At 43.8% G+C, this 22,376-nt stretch overlaps 2 protein-coding genes across 7 annotated transcripts in view; one reads left to right on the top strand and one right to left on the bottom strand.

Moving 5' to 3' along the window:
- Nucleotides 1-16,628, top strand: LOC307217859 (CMP-N-acetylneuraminate-beta-galactosamide-alpha-2,3-sialyltransferase 2-like). 4 transcript variants are annotated; one of them, XM_079979831.1, is made up of 7 exons: nt 1-152; nt 4,727-5,282; nt 10,099-10,289; nt 11,361-11,540; nt 12,284-12,329; nt 14,391-14,510; nt 15,877-16,628. In XM_079979831.1, exons 2-7 carry the CDS (start codon nt 5,010-5,012, stop codon nt 16,042-16,044), a joined length of 978 nt encoding a protein of 325 aa, XP_079835957.1. In that variant the 5' UTR covers nt 1-152; nt 4,727-5,009; the 3' UTR covers nt 16,045-16,628. The 4 variants fall into 4 exon arrangements, with proteins under 4 accessions (XP_079835957.1, XP_079835955.1, XP_079835956.1 ...); XM_079979829.1 differs by lacking the exon at nt 1-152 and adding an exon at nt 1,715-2,143 and having other exon boundaries at nt 4,744-5,282; XM_079979830.1 differs by lacking the exon at nt 1-152 and adding an exon at nt 1,715-2,137.
- The window catches only part of ERGIC3 (ERGIC and golgi 3), an 18,935-nt gene continuing 13,070 nt past the window's right edge, over nt 16,512-22,376 (bottom strand). For all 3 annotated transcript variants that reach the window (XM_079979747.1, XM_079979746.1, XM_079979745.1), the window contains 6 exons: nt 20,901-20,932; nt 20,196-20,292; nt 18,530-18,594; nt 17,871-18,007; nt 17,424-17,479; nt 16,512-16,973 (listed from right to left, as the gene is read on the bottom strand). In XM_079979747.1, coding sequence (XP_079835873.1) covers nt 16,894-16,973; nt 17,424-17,479; nt 17,871-18,007; nt 18,530-18,594; nt 20,196-20,292; nt 20,901-20,932 — 467 coding nt within the window. In that variant the 3' untranslated portion in view covers nt 16,512-16,893. The remainder of the gene's footprint in view (nt 16,974-17,423; nt 17,480-17,870; nt 18,008-18,529; nt 18,595-20,195; nt 20,293-20,900; nt 20,933-22,376) is intronic.

The raw sequence follows: 22,376 nt of genomic DNA on the forward strand, positions 1-22,376 counted from the left end.
TGTTCGAAAGCACTATTTCAAAATGAGTCACTTACCACATGCAGCCATGGGAGGTGGCTTCAATCTTCATTAATATTCTGAGTGCAACCAAGGAAGAGGAAGAACAATAATTCAGTTTGCCTGGACTGTGTGATCTCCAACACTTGGGTAAGGTAAGCAGTTGGTAACACTAGCAAACTATCTTTCAGCAGCTACAGTTAGGATTCTCAGTGTAGGGTCAGTGCAATGAGTAGCATCAGACATAGTGCATGTATCTCTGTAACAGTGTGTTTCAGGAGTAATTGTGTTCTGCTTCACAAGCTGCTGTAAAATGTCATATTATATTCCAAAGCAATGCTGCTTTGTCACTGCACAGAAGGGAGAGGCCCCATTAAACTAGCATTTGGACACACACAAATGTTGCTAATGCAGGAAATACCCCTTTAAAATCAATGGGACATTCTGGCGGTTTGTAAACTGAAAGTAAGTATTTGCATAAGAAGAGCAAATGTTCCTTTGCAGTATTTGTAAAATGCTCTGAGGGTTGTTTAAAAAAACCCCACACACAAACAGGCAGTGTATAAATTTTATGAAATTAATAAAATAAATACATAACCATGTACCAGTAATCTGACAAGTACTCTGCCTAATGCCTTAAATTATTTTTTAGTAGAAGTTGCTTATCTGTAGCCCATATTTCCACAGTGCTTGGAAATAATGAATAAAAGCTTGTATTGACAACCAGCACAAATCTCTTTCCACTGTCAGCATTATTATTATCATCATTAATTAAATTTATATACCGCCCTTCATCCAAAGATCACAGGGCAGCTCGCAACATAAGAAATGAAAAATGAGAGCACAAAATATGCAATAAAGCAAACCAATAACTCCCCTCCCACAAACAATTTAAAAGGCCATAGGATGTTAATCAGCCAAAGGCCTGGCTATAGAGAAACATTTTCACCTGGTGCCTAAAGATATGTAATGAAGGTTCCAGACGAGCCCCGTTCTCATGTTGCCACCCTCCAGATCTCTCATGGAGGAGGCACACAAAGAAGGGTCTCAGAGGATGATCATTTCTGCATCCTCCACCATTTAAGACACCCTCTGAAAGGATAGATGAGAATAGGACTTGCCTTGTAGCATTTTTCACAGTGCATTTGCTAGCTGTAGTGCTTTCCGATGAAATGTGCAAAAATCCATGTAAATGTGAATAAACAAATAGGAGATGTTAACTCTGATTTGTGTGAAATAATATGGAGCCTGGCCATTATAGGTTTTACGCTTACCTTACAGAGTGATTTAGACTAATCAAACAATGAAAGCTTCGTGTGGGAAAACAAACTCCTGCCTCCACTGAATGACCTCTTGCTGTAGTTGGCGGGGTGCAAGCAGGATTTCCTCCTCCCACAGAATTCCTTCCCTAGTTTTTCCCCTCAGAAGTTGAGGACTGTCATGCAGAGCTGCCTTGGAGAGCAGTAATTGACTCTCATGGCTATGTTTTTTGCTTGAAAGATAGTAGCAACATGTCGCTTGACTTGATAAGAGACTTCAGGGACACGAGATAACGTAGCTGCAGACTTTGAAACAACAGCCTGTTCAGTCTTCGCTGCAGGTCCTTGTTTTTTGAAAACACTGTAGAATCTGCTGAGGTGTCCTTGAACTTGTTGAAACATAACCTCAATTATGCTAAAAAGTTTGCCTGGTTAACAAAGGAGGGGAAAGAGCCAGTTTTTTCTTTAGCAGAAAGTGTCTGCATTAGTTTTCGTTTTTGAAATGCAAATACCCTTAGTGCAAGGTGGGGGGCCTAGTGATTATCTCAGCCAGGTGGGGAAGGGGACAATCTCCTGCTGAGGTCCTGAAGAAGATCCCTCCTCGGAAGCTGTTATTTGCAGTGGTCCAAGCGCAGCAACCTCCTTTTCCAAGTGAGTCATAGTTGTGCTTGCAGTAACTTTCCACGCTGCAGCGATAAACTAGCAGGAAATGGGAAACAATTCCCTCGTTGCTGGAACCAGTGCTTCTCCCTCGATAGAGGAACTCCACTATCTCAGCTGAATTTGCAACAAAACTTCCGTTTGGGGCAGCCACCGGTGCCTGTGCGTGTTGACTCTCACAAGTAAATCCCAGTGCGTTCAGTGGGGCTTGTTCTTCCCGGGTAAGTGTGCAGAGGGTTGTGTCTTTCTTTCATTCTTGTTAATATCCCCCCCTTGCCTTCTTCCTCTCTCTTATTTGCTTGTTCATTGCTCACAAACTGGTCTTCATTCACTTCCTGCCATCCGGTTAGCATATCTTTAAAACACATTCGGAGTACATTTCCTCCCCTCAAATAATTTTGGGCACAGTAGTTTGTTCAGAGTGGCTGGGAATTGTTTGTGATGGATAAACTACAGTGCCCAGAATTCTTTGAGTAGGAAACGTGCTTCGAACGTGCATTAAAGGTGTAGTGTGTTTGCAGCTGTAATTTGTGTTTTTAATTCCTTCCACACACCCGTTCCCCCTTCAGTTACAGCCAGATCCTAGGCACCTTTTATTCAGAAGAATATATTGCTGAGTTTCATAGGACTCTCTCCTAAGCAATGTGCCTAGGATTGTGAAGTCATTAGATGAAAGTTGCAAAACATGTACAGAGTGTGTTTCCTTCAGTCCTGCATAATTGCATTTCAGATCCAACAGTGTTCTTGACTATTGACCCAGAGAAACTTATGCACTTGATTCTTTTGCTCTAACAACATATCAGTAGTTCCAAAGTATAGAGTTAAAGGGATGAAAGCTCATACCAAGAACTCATGAAAGCTCATACCAAGCTCATACCAAGAACTAACTTAGTTGGTCTTCAAGGTGCTACTGGAAGGAATTTTTTTATTTGTTTTGACTATGGCAGACCAACACGGCTACCTATCTGAAGAAGTCTGCATGCACATGAAAGCTCATACCAAGAACTAACTTAGTTGGTCTTTAAGGTGCTACTGGAAGGAATTTTTTTATTTGTTTTCAATACTGGGTAGTGTGTGATGACAGTTGTGTGTGGAGTGAATAACAAGACCTCACACCAAGCTTTTCCAAAACACATTGTGTATTTACTTACAGGTTTAGCAAGGCAACACATTTTTGAGAAAATGGTTTCTTATTGGGGGGGAACCCCAATTTTTACATTTTTAGCAGTTGCCCATAAGAGTAGTTGATTTATCTATTTTGGTTTTTTAAATCTTTAAATACTTTATTGAAACAAACAATAAACAAACCACAAAACAAACCAGTCTGCTTCTCTGACCAAACCAATACTTAAAATTTGTATCCTTAGTTCAGCTTCTGCATCCCTTTGTAGTTTTCTCTGGGCTCCTTTGCTGTGATTCCTAACTGTGGTTTCCTAACACTTCCCAATGTTTCAGGTCTCTGAAATGGTTTAATCACTTTCTCCCTCTTGCATCTTTTTACGTTTCTAACTCCACAACCTTTTGCTGAACTCCCATATTCTTTAGCTGGACTTGTAGACCATATTTTCACTCCCCCTTCCACCCTTTTAACTAGGCACAAGGGGAGAGTCTTGGTTAAGAACAAGGATTAACCTTTGACCTTCCTTTAAGGAAAAACCTTTGACCCTCCTTTGAACAACTTCCAGCACAAAACAGACCCTTGTGCTTTCTGTTAATATTTGACCCACTTACACGTGGCAGTTTCTAAAGCAAAAAAGCAAGTTTTTGATGAGTCTAGTTTTGAAACCAAAACCCCCCAAAATGACATGCTCTTTACAAGTCTTTTGCTTTATTGCTTTGGAATGGGTTATTTTTAGTCATCTCGGTTTTTAGCATGGATACACCAGTGGATACACTCCTTACTGGAGTGCTGGAGGAGAGGAATCTCCATCTAAAAATAGCTAGGGCCATATAATATCTGCAAACCCTGCAATAAGAGGGAAAGGAAAACACAGGTATTGATGGGAATGGGTGAATAAGTGAACAAGCTGTCTTTTTAACTGGCTGGGATGAGGGATAATACAGAAAGTATGAAGCAAATTATGGAAATGTCAGGATGTGTTTAATGAGATGCTAACTTGATTACTAACACAAATCTTGGATATGACCAGAAATAGAAACTGGATGGGTTGCAGACAGTGCTTTACAGTTGGGTATAAATCACACTCGAAGTGGCTCACCCAGAGCCACAATTCTAGTTTCCTGGCCATGTTCTTGCTGCTGCTTACCAGAACATAGATGGGGAGGCAGGAGGGAGGTTGGGGCTGTGCAGATGCACCAGTGATTTTGGAAGTTGAGGGATAGCTCAGTCAGTAGAGCATGAGATTCTTAATCTCAGGGTTGTAGGTTTGAGCCCAATGTTGGCTGAAAGATTCCTGCATCGCAGGTGGTTGGACTAGATGACCCTTGTGGTCCCTTCCAACTCTACAACTCTGTGATTCTGAAGCCAAACCAGAAGTTCTGTAGAGCACCTGAACAGCCTTGACCTGTTCACCAACTCAGCCCCTTCAGTAAACGGCAGCAATGCTACTGCTGGGAAAGTAGTGTTGCAGTTCTGCCCCATCTGGTAAACTGCTACTGAATTGCATGCAGCATAACTGGAGGAAAGCTTGGGACCAACAGCATGGACATTTAGGAAAATATTACACCGTTAAACTTATTAATGTACAGAACGATGTCTGAAATTAATAACTTTATCTTGCCACAAGCATTTCCCTCTGCCATCTGTAGTCCATACTAACGTCATATCACACTTTTTCTGTGCGTTTCAGCATTCGTTTGATGTGAGGCCTTAACTGGTTCACACCCACAGAACACTGGCTGGCTGAATAAATGGAGAATGAGTCGGACCTTGATTTTTCTGAGTGTTTAGCTGCTGAGCTGCGCATCTGTGTGGAGCAGTATCTACTCAAGAAGCGACCTGCTCATCATATGTGAACAGGAAACTCCCAGAGCAAAAAGTCTGACATAGGCAATAAAGTTAAACCACACTGCAGGATGCTTTTGCCTCATAGAAGGTTTTTAAACTATGAGATCCAGTTGATAGAGTGAAGAATGCAGTTCAGGAAAAAGCTGTGGTGCATCCTGGCCCTCTGCCTTGTGTTTTTCCTTTGGAAGCTTTACAAGGCTGTGTATATGGACCCTTCGCCTTCCTCTGGAGAATGGCCACCAATGGAGTCTCCCTGGGAGGGAAAGATGTGCAGCCAGAACAGGTGCACAGAGCATAGCAAGTTGGACTGGTTTTGTGATCACTTTGATGCCTCAGTAAACTGCCTGCTGACTCTTAGAAATCCAGAGGTCCCCTCGGAGGTTCTGCAGTGGTGGCTGGTGAGTGTTGCACCACATTAATGACAAATACGCAGAAAGGCTCCTCCCTGCTGTGTCCATTGAGCGAAATGAAACACAGAGCATCTCCTTACTTCTTTGAGTGCTCAGAGGTTCTAGCAGTGCACTGCATTCCCTTTTTTTGTTTGGTGTTTGTTTTGTTTTTAACTCCCAACTTCTCCAGGAGGTCCAGCATCAAGGCCAGCTGCTATAAATTACTTTGAGGTGGGTCCTTCTCCCGGAATGGTCCTGCAGTTCCCCTCTCATACAGGAATAGCAGCACCAAATGCAGAGCAGGAAGAGTTGGCAAATGTTTTACCTGCTCTGCATTTGTTCAGGCCACTAATCTTCACCTGTCTGTGCTGGAGGTCCAGCCCATTGGAATTAGACAGGCTCTGACATTATCTACATTTCATCAGATCAGCACTGGGTTTTAGGTGGTGTGGGCAGTTCCCCCACACAGGGCATTATGCTGAGGGGGCGCAAAATTGAGAAGATCCATAACTGAGAAGATCCATTTGGGAGTGCCCAATTTTGGCCTCGCACCAGGTGTCATATTAAAAAATATTAATGAAGTCCAACCATCAGATACCAAAGTTTCTCCTATTACTACAGGCTTTCTTAGAAGGACAGCACATGGCGTTTCTGTGCACTCTGGTTTCCGTCACGGTGTTCTGTTGTGACAAAAGCGGTTTAGTCATGCTGGCCACATGACCTGGAAAGCTGTCTGTGGACAAACACCAGCTCCCTTGGCCTGAAAGTGAGATGAGCACCACAACTCCACAGTCACCTTTGACTGAACTTAACCGTCCAGGGGTCCTTTCCCTTTTACCTTAAAAGGATAAGTTGACTCATGGGTCAGTTTTTCTGGGAAACCATTTTTATTGATTGCAGTGTTGTACACTGCTATGATATTTGCTAATATTTAGCCGGGCAAACTGTCTCCCTGAGCAACTCTGGGAGGAAGGCACGGACTGTGGGCCGGGGGGGAGGGGTGGCGTTATTAATCTGGGAAGATTGTTCTTTCAGGGCTCTACCATCGCCATCGATCCCCGGCATTGAATGTGTTGGCCTAGTGTGGGGCTCTGAGGTGAGCTTGGCTGTCTGGCTGGTGTACCGGCCACCTAACGCACCAGCAGCCACCCTGTCAGGCCTGCTGGAGGCGGTGGCCGCTGTGCCTTGGAGCTCCCTAACCTATTGGTATTGGGGGACTTCAACATCCATGCTGATGCCACTCCCCCCTCACAGGCTCTGGACCTGGTGTCTTCCATTGCGACACTAGGGCTCTCCCAGTTTGTTTAGGGCCCCACACATCAAGCAGGCCACACGCTGGATCTGATCTTTGGCGTCGGTATAGATGTGATCATGTTTCCTTCGATGAAGGTGCCATGGTCTGATCACTATGCTCTGAAAGCCAGGATTGACGTTCCACCCCCACCCTGCTTAGGTGGCGAGCCGATTTGGGCTCGCCTGCAGAGGCTGATGGACCCTGATAGATTCCGTCAAGCCTTGCGGGACCTTTCTCCCCCTGGCGACTCATTGACTGAGCTTGTTGAGGCCTGGAATACCCAGCTCCTGGCAGCCATCAATGAGATCGCACCTAAGCGCCCTCTGCGACCCCGCAGAAACCGGGCTCCCTGGTTTACCGAGGAGCTCCGGAAAATGAAGCAGGACCTCAGACGGCTAGAGCGAGTATGGCGGGGTGCCCGTGACGGAGCTTCAAGAACATCTTATAGGGTTTTTATGAAAACCTACGAGATGGCAGTGAAGGCCGCTAAGAAGTCCTACTTCTCGGCCTCCATTGCATCCGCTAGCTCTCGCCCGGCACAATTATTTAGTATAATTCGGTCTTTAACGTCCCTCGAAGGACAGCCAAATTTAAATAACAATTTGACACACAGCTGTGAGGCATTTGCAAGCTTTTTTGCGGAGAAGGTCCTGTTGCTCCGCCATGACCTCCCTGCCAATTTGGATACAATAAAGGAACTGGAGGCCCCTCGACTGTCCTCGGGTTCAGTATTGGACCACTTTGACCGGATATCCCCAGCCGATGTGGACAGACTCCTCCGAGCTGGAAAGCCCACCACTTGTCCTCTCGACCCGTGCCCGTCCTGGCTGATTAGAGCGTGTCCAGACGAGGTGCGGGCCCCCCTGGGGGATATCATCAATCTGTCCCTTGGCACCGGGACATTCCCAGGGGAACTGAAGGAGGCAGTGGTGCGCCCGCTTTTAAAGAAAACATCATTAGATCCCTTAGATCTATCCAATTACCGCCCGGTTTCGAATTGTCCATTCCTGGGTAAGGTGATTGAGAGAGCGGTTGCTGAACAGCTTGGTAGGTTTCTGGATGAAACATCGGCTCTGGATCCATTCCAGTCCGGCTTCCGCGCTGGTCATGGGACCGAGACGGCTCTGGTCGCCCTAACAGATGATCTCCGCAGGCAGCTGGATCGAGGCGGGTCGGGGCTGCTGATTCTTCTAGACCTGTCAGCAGCCTTCGACATGGTCGATCACGAACTCCTGGACCACCGCCTTGCCGACGTGGGGATCCAGGGCACAGTCCATCAATGGCTGCGCTCGTTTCTCTCTGGTCGGGGACAGAGGGTGGCGCTTGGGGGGGAATTGTCATCCCGCCACTCCTTGGTGTGTGGTGTGCCCCAGGGTGCGATACTCTCCCCGATGCTTTTTAACATCTTTATGCGCCCCCTCGCCCAGCTTGTCCAGAGTTTTGGGCTGGGCTGCCATGAGTATGCTGATGACACCCAACTCTATCTGTTGATGGACGGCCACCCTGACTCGGCCCCAGACACACTGATCAGATGCTTGGAGGCTGTGGCTGGATGGTTACGTGGGAGCCGGTTGAAGTTAAATCCTTCGAAGACAGAGGTCCTCTGGCTGGGACAGGACGACATGGGACTGAGGGGGCAACTCCCATCTCTTGCGGGGGTGCAATTAGTGCCAGCACCGTCCGTTAAGAGTTTGGGTGTAATCTTCGATACCTCCCTCTCCATGGAGGCGCAGATTGCAGCTATAACGAAGGCGTCATTTTTTCATCTCCGCCAAGCTAAGCAGTTGGCTCCTTACCTCTCTCGCCCTGACCTAGCCACTGTGATCCACGCGACAGTCACCTCCAGACTGGATTATTGTAACTCGCTCTACGTGGGGCTGCCCTTGAGACTGACCCAGAGACTCCAGCGGGTGCAGAATGCCGCAGCGAGACTCCTTACGGGGTCTTCGCTTAGAGATCACATTCATCCGGTGCTATACCAGCTGCACTGGCTCCCGTGGAGTACAGGATCAGGTTTAAGGTGCTGGTTTTAACCTTCAAAGCCCTATACGGCCTAGGGCACTCGTACCTACGGGACCGCCTCTCCTGGTATGCCCCACAGAGGAACTTACGGTCTTCAAATAAAAACACCTTGAAAGGTCCCAGGCCACAGAGAGGTTAGACTGGCCTCAACTAGAGCCAGGGCTTTTTCGGCTGCGGCTCCAACCTGGTGGAACGCTCTGTCACAAGAGACAAGGGCCCTGCAGGACTTGACATCTTTCCGCAGGGCCTGCAAGACAGAGCTGTTCCACCTGGCCTTTGGTCAGGGCGCAGCCTGACTCCCTCCTTTGGCAATCTTTACAAAACTTTAGTTTATGGTTGCCATCAATTTTGATTTTAATTAATTTTTATAATGTTTTTATAATGTTGTACTGTTTTAGTGTTGTTAGCCGCCCTGAGCCCGGCTTCGGCTGGGGAGGGCGGGATATAAATAAAATTTATTATTATTATTATTATTTCCAATTATGTATTTCCAATTATATATTTCAAGCCAAAGCGAACCAGTGCGCTAATTGGAGACAGCGTCAGGAAGAGCCGACTTCACACGAGTGCTTGTGCCAAGTGTCCGCACCCTCTTCTTTTGAATCCGGGGGTGAATTATGGACACCGCTGGCAAGGCAGTCCCCCCATCCCCTTGGAGGGGCTGGGAAGGCTGCATACTTCCCATAGCAGCCTCTTAATTACCTCGTGTGGGTCGGAGAGATGTTATTGTCGGCCATCTTCCAATGCGCCCCCTGGTGGCCCCATAAATTCAATAAATAAAGTCACTATTTATTGCTTTATAACTATTTATTAAAGCAACCATTACTCATAATTTAGCCCATGGTCATAATATCCCTAACCAAAGGACGATCTGGCCAGCTGATTTGTCCAGTCTTAAGCAGTCCATTAACTCTCTCTTGTACATATACCCAGGAGTCTCTCAATAATGCGGAAAGAGTCCTGGCTGCAGCACCAGGAAAGCCACTGGGTGGGAGATGTACAGAGGCCAACTGCTTTACCCAAAGAGAGCTCCTGTGCTTTCATAGTTGCATGACAGGGAGAAGCCACCCAGCAGAAACGTCTTCCATTTCTGAGATAAAAAAAGCAGCAGTAACAGCACATGAACAATGCTTTCCTGATTGACAGCACAGGAGCCACCTTTGCATGAGGCATTCTCACTAAAGATATTTGCCTTTGTTCTGTATCTCTATTCAGAATAGTTTGCAGTCAGTCAATTGTACCATCAAATATTTATCTTTTGTGATCTGTTTAAGCAGGCAGTTCCATTTTTTATATATAAAAAGATGCTATTGGAAAGCAGGTTCTACACCCCCTCCCTTAATGTCCTCTGTTAGTATTTATCAATAATAAAAATAATTTTATCTCATCCTCCTCAAGGAGCCCAGGGTGGTCATAACAACATACTGGGAGGAAATTATATATATATATATATATATATATATATATATATATATATATCACAACTAAAAGCATGCTTTGTTCCATTAGAGGCTGCAAGGATATCAGGATGGAAGCCAACTCCAGAAGATAATAAAGCACTTGTTTGACATCCTTCACTCCCCTCCTGTTACAGCCCAGGATTTTAGCCAGTGTGGAACATGTGCTGTGGTGGGCAATTCAGGGAGGCTGAAGGGCTCTAAATATGGAAAAAAGATTGACTCTCACCACTTTGTGCTGAGGTAAGTGGAGTAAAGTATATACTGTACGCCCTATGTTGGGTTTCATAACATTAGTGTGAATAATGCTGAAAAGTATTTTTGTGTGGCTGCTATAATGTATTGTAGTATTATGGCTGATGAGAAACCATTCCTTTGCTAGGGAGATTATTTGTTAATAGGTCAGAGTGATTGGCTGGTGAGAAATAATTGTTGGGGGTATGATCTCTTGATACTTTAAATCTCTCTCTCTCTGATGGTTAACACTGAAGACTCAGCCACAGCCACAGAATCATAGTTGGAAGGGACCATTTATCATTTACTAATTAATGTTTCTCTTAATGAAGCCATCACCTTCCAATAGGGTTAATAGGATTATTACCCAACAAAATATTGTTGAGCAGTAATTGTTATTCGACAGGATTACTATGGTTGCTGCTATTCCTATCATCAGCATCATTTAGACCCTTCGAGTGCATAAGGCAGGGGTCAGCCGGTCCACCGTCCCTCAGACTATGTGGTGGGCTGGACTATGTTTTGGAAAAAAATAATGAACAAATTCCTATGCCCCACAAATAACCCAGAGATGCATTTTAAATAAAAGGACACATTCCACTCATGTAAAAACACTCTGATTCCTGGACCATCTGCGGGCCGGATTGAGGTGGTGATTGGGCTGCATCCGGCCCCCGGGCCTTATGCTAGTGCCTTATGCCAGGGGTAGGCAACCTAAGCAAACAAGAAGAACAGTTCCTTGTGCCAGAACAAGGATTACAGTCTAAATTCTGAAATGGTGGGGAGATGCAAAGGCAGAGGCAGCTAGAGAAGTTGGGATGTGTGTGACAAAAGTTGCATATGCTGTAATGTATGGGAATAGTTGCTGGGAATAACAATCCCAACTCCAGATTTGAAAATCCTGAAATATTATCTATTTTTGAAAATAAAATCTGGTAATCTACAGTCCTGAAGAATGGCATCTGACTGATGTCCCTAGGCCTCAGCCCATCAAGTGTCAGGTTCAGACTTTGACCGTCCCCATGTTTCTGGACTGGATATTTTGTGAAGCATCTGATCATGTTTCTTATGTCCATTGAGGATGAACACAGCACAAACTGCAGGCTTTGAGGAAGATGTTGGTACAAGAACCACGCACCATTTCATGTACCCAGAGAGTGCTGTGAACCTGCGTGCTGGCGTCCATCTTGTGCTCGTCCCCTTCAAACCTCTGGATCTCAAATGGCTAGCTAGTGCTTTTTCCTCAGGAGAAATTAAGCGGTGAGCACTTTGTCTAACTGGAGTACAAAAAGCTAGGCAACAAAACCTTAAGCATTCATTTATGGGGCAGGTTCCTTTGGTCACAACTTCTGCACTGTGAGAGGATATTCTGTACAGGTCTGCTTGAACCCCTTAAAAAGACAGCATAGAACTGGAAAAGGCGCAGAAAAAAGAAATCAGAATATCAAGGGGCTGGAGCATGTCCTATGTGAATAAATGTTATGATGTTTGGGGGGGGGGGTTGTTTAGAAGGGATTTATAAGGGAGACATCATAGATAAAATGTGGATGAAGAGAGAGAGCTTTATTTCTTCCTCTCCCATGGTATTAGAATCTGAGGTCATCCAATGAAGCTAAATGGTGGGCGTTTCAGGACAGACAAAATGAAGTACTTCTCCAAACAGTGCATGATGAGGATTTCATTCCTCACGATAAACATCCTTTGCTAAGAGCAGAGTTGGTTTCTTTTTGCCTTTACATTCAGTCAGTAGGGAAATCTTGAAGTGACCCTTAAAAGCTTCATTGAGACTACAAATTTGTCCACTATGGGCTTAGGTCAGTGCTGCAAATGTAGGGAAATATGCTTGTAATAACAGGAGCGCACCCGGTCAGTCATTATTCAGGGAGTTGCGTGACTCTCCAGGAATGGGTTTTATGTATACTGAACACTGGAGGGAGAAAAATAGGAAGTTTGATGGTAAGAGTAATAAAATGATGAATGCTATTCTTCCATTTCTTTCATAGTACATACCAAAGAGTCAAGCCCTTCATTGAAGCTGACAAAAGCAAAGTAAGTTGTGAATGCAGGCAATACATTGATTCGGATCTGTCATTGCTTGTTTATTCTGTGAATTTAAGGACTGATATGTGCAACTGCAGTGTTTGTTTTTACAAAAATTGTCAGTGTGGACCCCACAGTCTTATTCCAGGACCCTAGAATGGAGGTAAAAGGTAAAGGGACCCCTGACCATTAGGTCCAGTCGTGACCGACTCTGGGGTTGCGGTGCTCATCTCGCTTTATCGGCCGAGGGGGCCGGCGTACAGCTTCCAGGTCATGTGGCCAGCATGACTCAGCCACGTCTGGCGAACCAGAGCAGTGCACGGAAACGCTGTTTACCTTCCCCTCCGTAGCGGTACCTATTTATCTACTTGCACTTTGATGTGCTTTCGAACTGCTAGGTTGGCAGGAGCTGGGACCAAGCAACGGGAGCTCACCCCGTCATGGGATTTGAACCGCCGACCTTCTGATTGGCAAGTCCTAGGCTCTGTGGTTTAACCCACAGCGCCACCCGCGTCCCAAGAATGGAGGTAGAGGAGCTTTAATCACTTCCTGCCCCAACTATGTTCCCAATCCATATCCTCCCCTGCAATTTGGAGGGGGGTGGAAGGGATAGCATTGAAGCAAATGGAAGATTTCACTGCAGTGCAAATTGAACGGAGGCCTTTTCATCCTCAAGTGAGGATGGGTAGTGGGTATAAAGCCACCCAACCCCTATGCTAGAATCTTGATCCAGACTGGGGGCCCCACATTGGCAATTTCTGTAAACAAAAGAAGACACAAAAAAGACCTTGGCACTTAAAAGCACAACTACAGAGCTCACATAAAATGTAGTCTTAATGGGACAGCTCTTAGGGGCGAGGAAAAGGTTATGGAGTAGAACAACAGAAGTCTTGAGGTTTCCGGCAGAAAATGAACAGCTTCATTAATTTCAACAATACAAGAGTAAAATTCTGTTTTACCTTCTGAAATAAATCATTGGGTCCATAGCTTCTGTGACCAACTGCATTCTTTCTGTGGCACCCTGTGGGGCTCGGAGGCCCAGTTATGTCACCCTTGCCTACATAGCTGGCAGCCTCACCCTTTTTTGAACACCCTCCATTGCGGAGTGTTCTCTCAGCTTCCTCTCTTCTCTTTAGGAGTCCTCTGAGCAGCTGCAGCTGCCCCCCCGTCTTTGAGCTGCCCCCCACAAAGAGAGAGGCGCCTTTTCTCACTGCCCCACAGGGGCCTGGGAAGTACTCCCTGGCCAGCCCCAGAGGCACCATTTGGCTGAGGAGCTCATAGCCAGGGCTGCTCCAACAAACAGCTGTGCAAGCCTTTGGGAGGCAGAGACGCGAGAAGGCATCAGAGGAAGGAGGGAAGGAAAGAGGGGCATAGGGCGGTGTTGCCCACAGCACCCCTGACCATCATTCAAGGCACCCCAGCATGCCACGGCACATTGGTTGAAAACCACTGCATTAGGCCTTTGAGTCTAATGAAACACTGTACTGGAAAACTTGTATTTGTATTAGTTACATCCTTTCCTCCCGCCAAGGAGCTCCAGGTGGCACATGGTTCCCCTGCTCCGCACATTGTCATCACGTGACCCCTGTGAGGTGGGTTAGGCTGAGAGATAGTGTGACTGATCTCTGACACAGATTCTCGACTGTGTGAGGATTTGAACCCAGGTCCTAGTTCAACACTCCTGAGCCCTATAGCACAAGTTCAGAAATGAAAAGTAATACATATTGGGCTTAGGTTACTCATGACTGGAGCGACTAATGTTTAAAAAGGCAAGGGCTGTTGTGATTGCTTTTACATAAGTTTTAAGGAAATATTTATTGAAGGTTATTTTGTACTTTTATATGAACTGATGTTTCACGTGTTTATGTGAACTTGGGAGATTTAATTTTATCAAGCAGCATGAATTTGCTTTAAGTAAAGACCAACACCTTTGCTTTTAATATGTTGAGCATAAGAGTCACAAACAATCTCATTCTCATTAGCTAGGCTTGTGGCAGGTGGGGCAATTTGAGGAAGAGGAGGCTATGACAATAGGCGAGAGCTTCTCAGTCCAAATGTTTTTCTTCTCAGGTCTTAATACTGAACCCTGCCTTCCTAAAATATATTCACGATAAATGGATGAAGTCCTTTGGACGGTATCCATCCACTGGATTCGCCGCGCTGCTTTTTGCTATCCATACTTGCAAACAGGTATGTACAGTGATCTCCAGATGTCTACAGATACAGGCTGATGTTGCTATTGGGGTGTAGTGCATTTGATTGTGAGGCAACTTGCCTCTTTGGGCCATGTTTAAAAAAGCAACTTTTCTCACAACTGATTTGGTGACAGAATGGTAGTTCAGAAAGTACATGGGCAGAGTCCCTCAGAAAACAAGATAGTCCTCTCCCATGTTTTGAAACACTGAAGTTGACTGCAGAGACTGCATGTGGCTGGTATTGAAACTGTGCTGGATGTCTTATGTCTTGAACACTAAGTTGCAATATAATGAGATTTTTTTAAAAAAACACACACACCCTAAAAATTACTCAAATTATACAGAAACAAGCAGGCCCTGATAATAAGCTGAATATGCTACAAGCTGGCAGTGTGACTTTCCATTTTTGTTTCACTGTCTTTGCATAAAAATCCATCTCCTCTTAAAGAATGAACTAACTAAACCTGCCAAAATTCCACAAAGCCCCAAATTAAATTAGGAGTGACACTGGAGGAAGGGTATCTGTTAAGCAGCTATTACAGTAAATTCTGTTTGTTAATGTAGTAGGGTATGTTTCACATTTAAAAATCTTAGCAGTGACGAGGTTAATTTCAGCAATCTTTATATAATGGAGTCTGCTTCCGTAAAATGTGGCCACTCCTTACAGGGTTAGATTATTGATTATTAAATTTAAGACAGCTTTATTGAGAGATAACAAAACAAGCAGAATTTAATATGTTATGAAACAGAAGAGGGAGTGGAGGAAAGTCATGGGGAGCAGGGTGGGGGCACTGTATTTATCTTTTTTATTGCGACAATGTTATTGTGGATGAACAATTTTTTTTTGCAAAACTTACTTTTTTTGTTGTGTTTAAAGGTCGGCGGTTCGAATCCCTGCGGCGGGGTGCGCTCCCGCTGCTCAGTCCCAGCACCTGCCAACCTAGCAGTTCGAAAGCACCCTTAAGTGCAAGTAGATAAATAGGTACCGCTTTATAGCGGGAAGGTAAACGGCGTTTCCGTGTGTGGCTCTGGCTCGCCAGATGCAGCTTTGTCACGCTGGCCACGTGACCCGGAAGTGTCTCCGGACAGCGCTGGCCCCTGGCCTCTTAAGTGAGATGGGCGCACAACCCCAGAGTCTGTAAAGACTGGCCCGTACGGGCAGGGGTACCTTTACCTTTACCTAAAGAATTTTTTATTATCGATGGCTGCATGTAGCTGACCACCACTCAGTGGGAAAGGTCTGTTGCACTTGTGCCCAGCCTGCAGACTTCTGAGAAACAGAATGCTAGATTAGGTAGCAGCTTTTGGGCTACATAGGCCTCATACTCTCATTTCTTTCCCCATAATGTTTTGTGTGGCAGGTCTCTGCATTTGGTTTCGGAGCAGACAGCAGAGGGAACTGGCACCACTACTGGGAAAAGAATCGGTACGCTGGAGCTTTCCGCAGGACTGGAGTCCACAATGGCACTTTTGAACTGGCACTCATTGAGAGACTAACAGTTGAAGGCAGAATATCATTTTATAAATAGCTTGTCACTAATCCAAGGACCAATGATGGTCTTTTGAGCCACAAGAGAAACAAGGTGGATGGATTAGAGATCGAAGCACAGTTCAGCAGCCCAGCGCTACTGCACCCGGCGCAGGTATGTATGTATATACACATACATACACATGTAACACCACTTCTGAACAATTACTTTCTTAGCAAGATGGTCAACTTGAAATGTTTTTCTTTAAATTTGGACAACATCGGCTATCTCCGATAGCTGACTTTGTGCTTCTCTTTCATTGCATTTTATGGACAATATAGGTTGCTTTAACCTTGGACAGAGATTTCAAAAAGCTGATATTGACAGTCCTCCCAGGCCTACATTTGGGCTAAAGCCACTGTTATTTAAGTGGTATGCTAAGTATCAGAGGAGCAGGGAAGCGAGCACAGATATTCTTGGCTGCAATGCTATTTGATACAGAGTGTTGAAATGTAAGTAAAAAGAAAGCAAATATTACACGACTTTATTAAAACTTTTTTCCTGAGAATTTGGTCCAAACAAACATCCTAAGGGTAGCACTGCGTACAAATTAAATAGAAAATATTTGTTTTACACATGTAAAAGGTCTTGTGTTCCATATTCTTCATTTCATGATCTAGAAGTTGAGAGATAGGCCAACACATAAGACAAGTACTGAAATCTAGGGTATACAGCACTGCCACAAAAGATGGATGTTTAAATTAATCCCCCATTTTACTTGTGAAGAGAGACTGAAGATAGTTCCAGTCTTGGCACAAGTCCAGGGATCTTCTTGGCACCCTCAAAATGACCACTGACCATTTGTTTTTAATTCCTTCAAGTTCTTCAGAGGGGATTGCACCTGATAATCTATGTTGTTTTTCCAAGTTCTATTTTCTTTTGAATGACCCGAGCTGAATGATAGATCAAAGAATCAATGAGTCCTGCCACTGGAAGAAGGAGGAAAAGGAAGGTCAGGTTATATATGTTCCATATTGACACTGCATGTAAAGGGGAAATAAAAAAGATGCCCCCTCCCTCTTTCTTCCAAAAAGTTGCTTTTAGGTGTTCAGGGGGGGCGGGATTCCTAAACTTGTCAAAGCAGTGAGGAAAGAGTGCACTGCCCAAAGAGCCATATCACACAACCAAAATATGCTGCTCACTAAATACTAGTAGGAGACACTGTTTGATAAGCACCCTTCAGTTGCATTTTTGCTCATTTTATATGTATAGAAAACAGATGTACTATAATATTTCAACAATCACTGTACTACTAGTGATGATTCTGCCATCTTTGTAAAACAAGCTTTGAAAATGCCTAGGATGTATTGATCAGAACATTTGCAAGCTAAACTTTAGATCCAAGATGGGTGAGGAGAACAATTAAAATATTCAAATACCTGTAAATACCCCTCCAATGATGGCACAGACTCCTGTGAGAAAATGTGTAAAGGACCTATATGGGGTGAGGGGGGAAAACGTTGGTTACCATGTAATGTGTACATTATGAATGAACAAGTTAAAACTTGGGGGCAGGGGGATGAAACCCATGGATTACCGTATTTACTCTAATCTAATGCTCACCTTTTTGGCCAAATCACATTGCAAAAATTAAGATGTGCAATGGATTCAATGGTGCATTAGACTCAAGTAAATACAGTAATTCAATCCCACTTGACCATGTCCAATGAACACTTAGGTTCAAAAGGCGGTCAAAATGTTAACTGCTTCAAATGGAAGCTTTTTGCAACTACCTCTACAACCTATTTGTATGCATCACATGATGAATAAATGAAACATAATTTTATAAGCAAGTTGTAAAATGGGTTCACGTGAAAACTTCTCACCTGTGCTTCTCTGTTAGTTTCACCATCATGGGAGAAAGCTCATAGAGCACAAATACTCCAGGGAGACCCTGGTCTCCAATTAGCCCGTTAGCTACTTTCTCATGTCGTGTTACTGAAAACTGATTTGATCTCACCACCTAGTAAAACATAAGTAGAACATAATGTTACTCTTTCTAATTAAACAAGTTAAGACACACAATTGACTATATAGGATTTGGAGCTGGGTTGAATTTTGCCACAATGCACAATGCATCCAGCAGGAAGCATTATGTATACCTTAGTTTGTCATCTCTCTCCACCCCCCTCTGCCCAACACAAAGAAACCTACAATACACTCAAGATAATTCCCCCCATGACTCATAACTGTCCTGTCGTCACACTACATTCTCTAGCCTGAGGAAACTGGGTCCACAGCAATAAAGACTTCTCTCTTTCAGAAATCCCCATGTGGTTGTCATCCACACTTTTGCAAATCTGGAGCTTTGATTGTTCAGAGGCTTATTGGTAATAAGATATACAAAACTCTTTGCAATTTCATTTCCTCATGTCCCAACCCCTAATTACACTGCAATAACCTGGACAGCACTGTTCTATATTAAAATATAATGCTAGGTTTTGGTGTGTTTGTTTGTTTTTAAAAGAAAATGTGGGGATCTTACCTCACCATCGACCTTCATATACACTGTGGGGACCACTTTTACGAAGTACTGGAACATCATGGATGCTAAGTGCAAAATACGGTGTTAATAGAAGGCACTTTGGGGGGGAAAGTCCCCTTATACAGAACTTAACAAAATGGATGTGGGGCAAGAAGGAATTTGAATAGATAATTAGTAAGCGGCAGTAACTTTGAGGTGGGAAGTTAGAATTCTATTGAGGTCCAAGCTACATGGTAATAATATCTGCTATAATGACTTTAGTCTACAATCTTACCAGCAGGGTCTTATGAAAGAGCAGGTGAGGGAGGGAGAGAAAAGAAACTCAAGATTTCATTCCCAGGGAAGAAAGGCAAGGCTAGTTCCCTCTCCCTATCCAGATTTATTTTGCTGTGGGGTGTGTCCCTATAACTCCATCTTTCTGAGCTGGGAGTGGCTTAGAAAGTAAAAGAAAAAAAGGGGGGTGGAAAAAAGAGAAAAGATAATTCTTTCATGCATGCACCCCTGCCTGTAAGTTACTGTCAGCCAGGAGGAAGAGGAAGCTTGCTGGCATCTTTCCCATTTTACTGAGCCAGAAGCTAGCCAGTTAGTTGCCCAACTTTATATTAAAATAAATACATATATACATAACTTGTGTGGCATTACCACCAATGTGACAGTCTTTACTTACAAGGTTTTATTCCCTTCTCATGCAAACCTAAATTTAATATTGTTAATTAAAATATTTTATTTACTACAATTAGTATTTATAAAATAGGCTGTTAACCCTTCAGTGCATGTGAGCAAAAACACCCAAGAGCTGTGTCTGTGGTGAGAGCACGACTACAGCCTAAGAAGCAATGTTCAGTGTGATTTGTGGGTGGTATTAGAAGCATGCATTTTTGTTTTTATTTTTATTTTTTAAATCTCCTATGGCCTATTGTTTAGAAAGCAGATTACCAGGATCCTGCACATTGGACCAGCAAGTAGGTTGATGAACTAAACATGAGGGTCTGCTTGCTTACCCTGATGTAGTGAGAGGGGGATAAAATCTAAAAGAGCTAAAAGATGGTGACTGGATTAAGTGAGACAGTCCTAGGTTAGACAGTAGCCATCATATTTTGGCCAGTTCATCGTTTAGGTACTATTATAAGGGAAGGAAATTATTTACTACTACTACACCGTGGGGGGGAGGTGGCACAGAGTTGTTGAGCTTTAGTTGCGAAGGATTGCCCAGGGTGGTTGAGCTTTTTTTAGGGGGGGATTGCCAAGAATCACTCACCTGCACACATCACAAACTCCACCTCCCGGCTGTCCCGTCAATGGCAGGAGCTGCCAATCACCCACCCAACTTCCCCAGCGTCAGCCAATCAACACCACCCATTGACGCAGCAACCAATAACACGCACAATAGCCGCTGACAGCCGTGGAAGCAATCAAACGTCCATCCTATGCACTATCCATGTATAAGTCCACCTCAACTTTTTAGCATGATTTTTAAAGAAAAAAACATAGTATTATACACAGAAAAGTGTGGTACTATTATTAGTAGCTATCTTATATTGCTTTTATGGCTGACTTACTGTATTTTACTGCACCTTTCTTTGTATTAATATAGTATACATCACTTTGGGGGGGGGGGGAGCAGTATATAAGCAAACTATAACACAACTTATTTTCAGACCACTACCTTGGTGTGCTGTGACAACTGTCCCATCAAGTGGGTTCACAATGCCAGGATAATCCCTCCCAAATGAAAGGTGCTTGATAAAATGGGTCATGTTTATCTGAAACAAAAAAAGGGAAACATGTTCAAACAGAACCAGCAAAGGGCAGAGCAGATGGAGTACTAAGCCTATGATCAAAAGGTAGGTAGGTGTTTTTCACCAACTCTCTCCAATAAGAGCAGCAGGATTTTAGCACCTGTGCCTGCTTATGCAAGTTGAGCACAGCTAATGATGTTTTCTCTTCTGCGCAATTTTCATGCATACACCACCTTAGGGTAGAAGCCCTGCTAGAAATACACTCCTCGCCCTGTAATTACACACCTCTTCTCCTCTGGGAACTGCAGTCACAGGAAGGAGATGTTCGTGCTCACTGGCATACAGGGTGAGAATGCAATAAGGCAAGGAGCTCAGGATAGATGCTTAGTGACTCACTGGGTTCTGAAAGCACCAGTATACAATGAATTATGTGGTCACCTTTTGGGGGAAAACAGTTTTGTTCTAAATGTTGCTTTTTGTTCTTTTTGCCTATCATTTACACAGCTGCTGCCAAAGCTAGAGGTGATACACCAGTATGCACAAGGGGAAATCATCTGCACTGACACTTTACTCCCTTTTCTGCAGATGTGAATCAGTATCTCAAACGCAATATGTCTCTCCCAGATACTTACATTGTCAAGTCCAAAGCTCTGCAGATCATGAACTGTAAGAGAGGCAAGACAACAAAATGTTACATAAAGGAAAAGACTTCCCAAAGTTATTTAACTGCTCTGTTCTTTTTTAAAAGAAAGAGAAAAAGCTGCAAATTTTCACAATCCTAGCATGTTTCCAAGTAAAGGACATGACAAACTTCCTTGTGCAACTGGAAGATATTTTATTTGTTGAACAAAATATGTATACCTTAATTGTAAACAAAATCTCCGAACAGTTTACAACTTCTCAACTCATATGCCACATTCTAAGCATACACACAAGGATTAGAATACACCTATTTGTTCCATCACCAGATACTGCCCACCATAATTCTCAACTGTGCTTTCAAGGTTGCAGCTCTTTATTCTTTCCCAACCTGCAAATACAGCTTATGTTAATTTCTGACTGCATTCAGAGCAGGCTTTTAACTTTGCCAAATTATCCCAGTTTAGTTGTAATTCCTCTTTAGGAGTTTTGAGATAGCAAGTTGTTAATCCCTCTAAATAGGTTCTACTAAATGAATAGAATACTTCCCGCTTTTTTATGCTATTTAGCTCTATGCAAACTAACATTTGGAAATCTAAGTAAGTGGAATCCACTGCAAATTATCAACCAAATCTATAATAGTAATACAATATTAAGATGACTGTAATATAAGATAGGGATTTGAGCAAGGCAATTCAGCAGTAAGTGTCAGATCCAACTGGAATGAAGCTACTAACATTTTGAGAATTTAGGACAGAGATACTAGATGTTCCACTCTCAGGCTTACAACTAAGGGGTATCTGTGTCTATATGCATGTTCTACTGTGTGTAGATGTGGCGGCTAAGACCAATCCCTGCTGTCTGGAGTATGTATTCCTATCAGAGGTTTAGCTGAAAAACACAAGTTTGTCCATTTCTTTTTTAAATATGCCATGCAAGGTCTTTAGGTTTGCATTTTTTAAATGTGTGAAGCTGCCTTCAATTGTCTGCAAAGCTTCCCAAACCAGTCAGTCTGCCTAGGTCTTCGCATTTGCAAACTAAAGTAAAATATGTATTTTCAGTTTCAGAAGGCACATTCACACTTTAATGGGAAGAAAGAAATGTGCTGTTCAAGCATTACGGCAACACAGATATAGCCCTTGGGGCAAATTGCACTGGCCCTGCCTTCAATGTACCCTGCACCACAAACCTGCTCCACCCCCCAGTTGCGGAAGAAAGTCTCCAAGGGGCTTCTGTGCTTGGCTGAACATGTATAGCCTGATATACGTCCCAAGGTCCTTGAACGCATTAGGTTTCCCCTGTCTAGGCACAATGCCTTTACAGGGTATGGAGACATTTCATTCAGTATTAAGATGAGTGCAATATAAAGCTAAGCTAAATTTTGTTTCTGACTTTTTAAACTATTATATGCTGTCCTCTTTTTTCCTAACATGCTGTGAGATCCAATTGGCTGGGCAGAGGGCTTAATC

This window comes from Podarcis cretensis (genome assembly GCF_951804945.1).
Source record: "Podarcis cretensis genome assembly, chromosome: 6".
NCBI lineage: Eukaryota > Metazoa > Chordata > Lepidosauria > Squamata > Lacertidae > Podarcis > Podarcis cretensis.

Excerpts from the sequence above, each read along its gene's own strand:
- LOC307217859 (XM_079979831.1), top strand. The coding sequence starts at position 5,010 with ATGCAGTTCAGGAAAAAGCTGTGGTGCATCCTGGCCCTCTGCCTTGTG. Across the intron at positions 11,541-12,283 it reads TCCTCAGGAGAAATTAAGCG|TACATACCAAAGAGTCAAGC; the intron begins GTGAGCACTTTG and ends TTTCTTTCATAG. Across the intron at positions 12,330-14,390 it reads TTGAAGCTGACAAAAGCAAA|GTCTTAATACTGAACCCTGC; the intron begins GTAAGTTGTGAA and ends TTTTCTTCTCAG.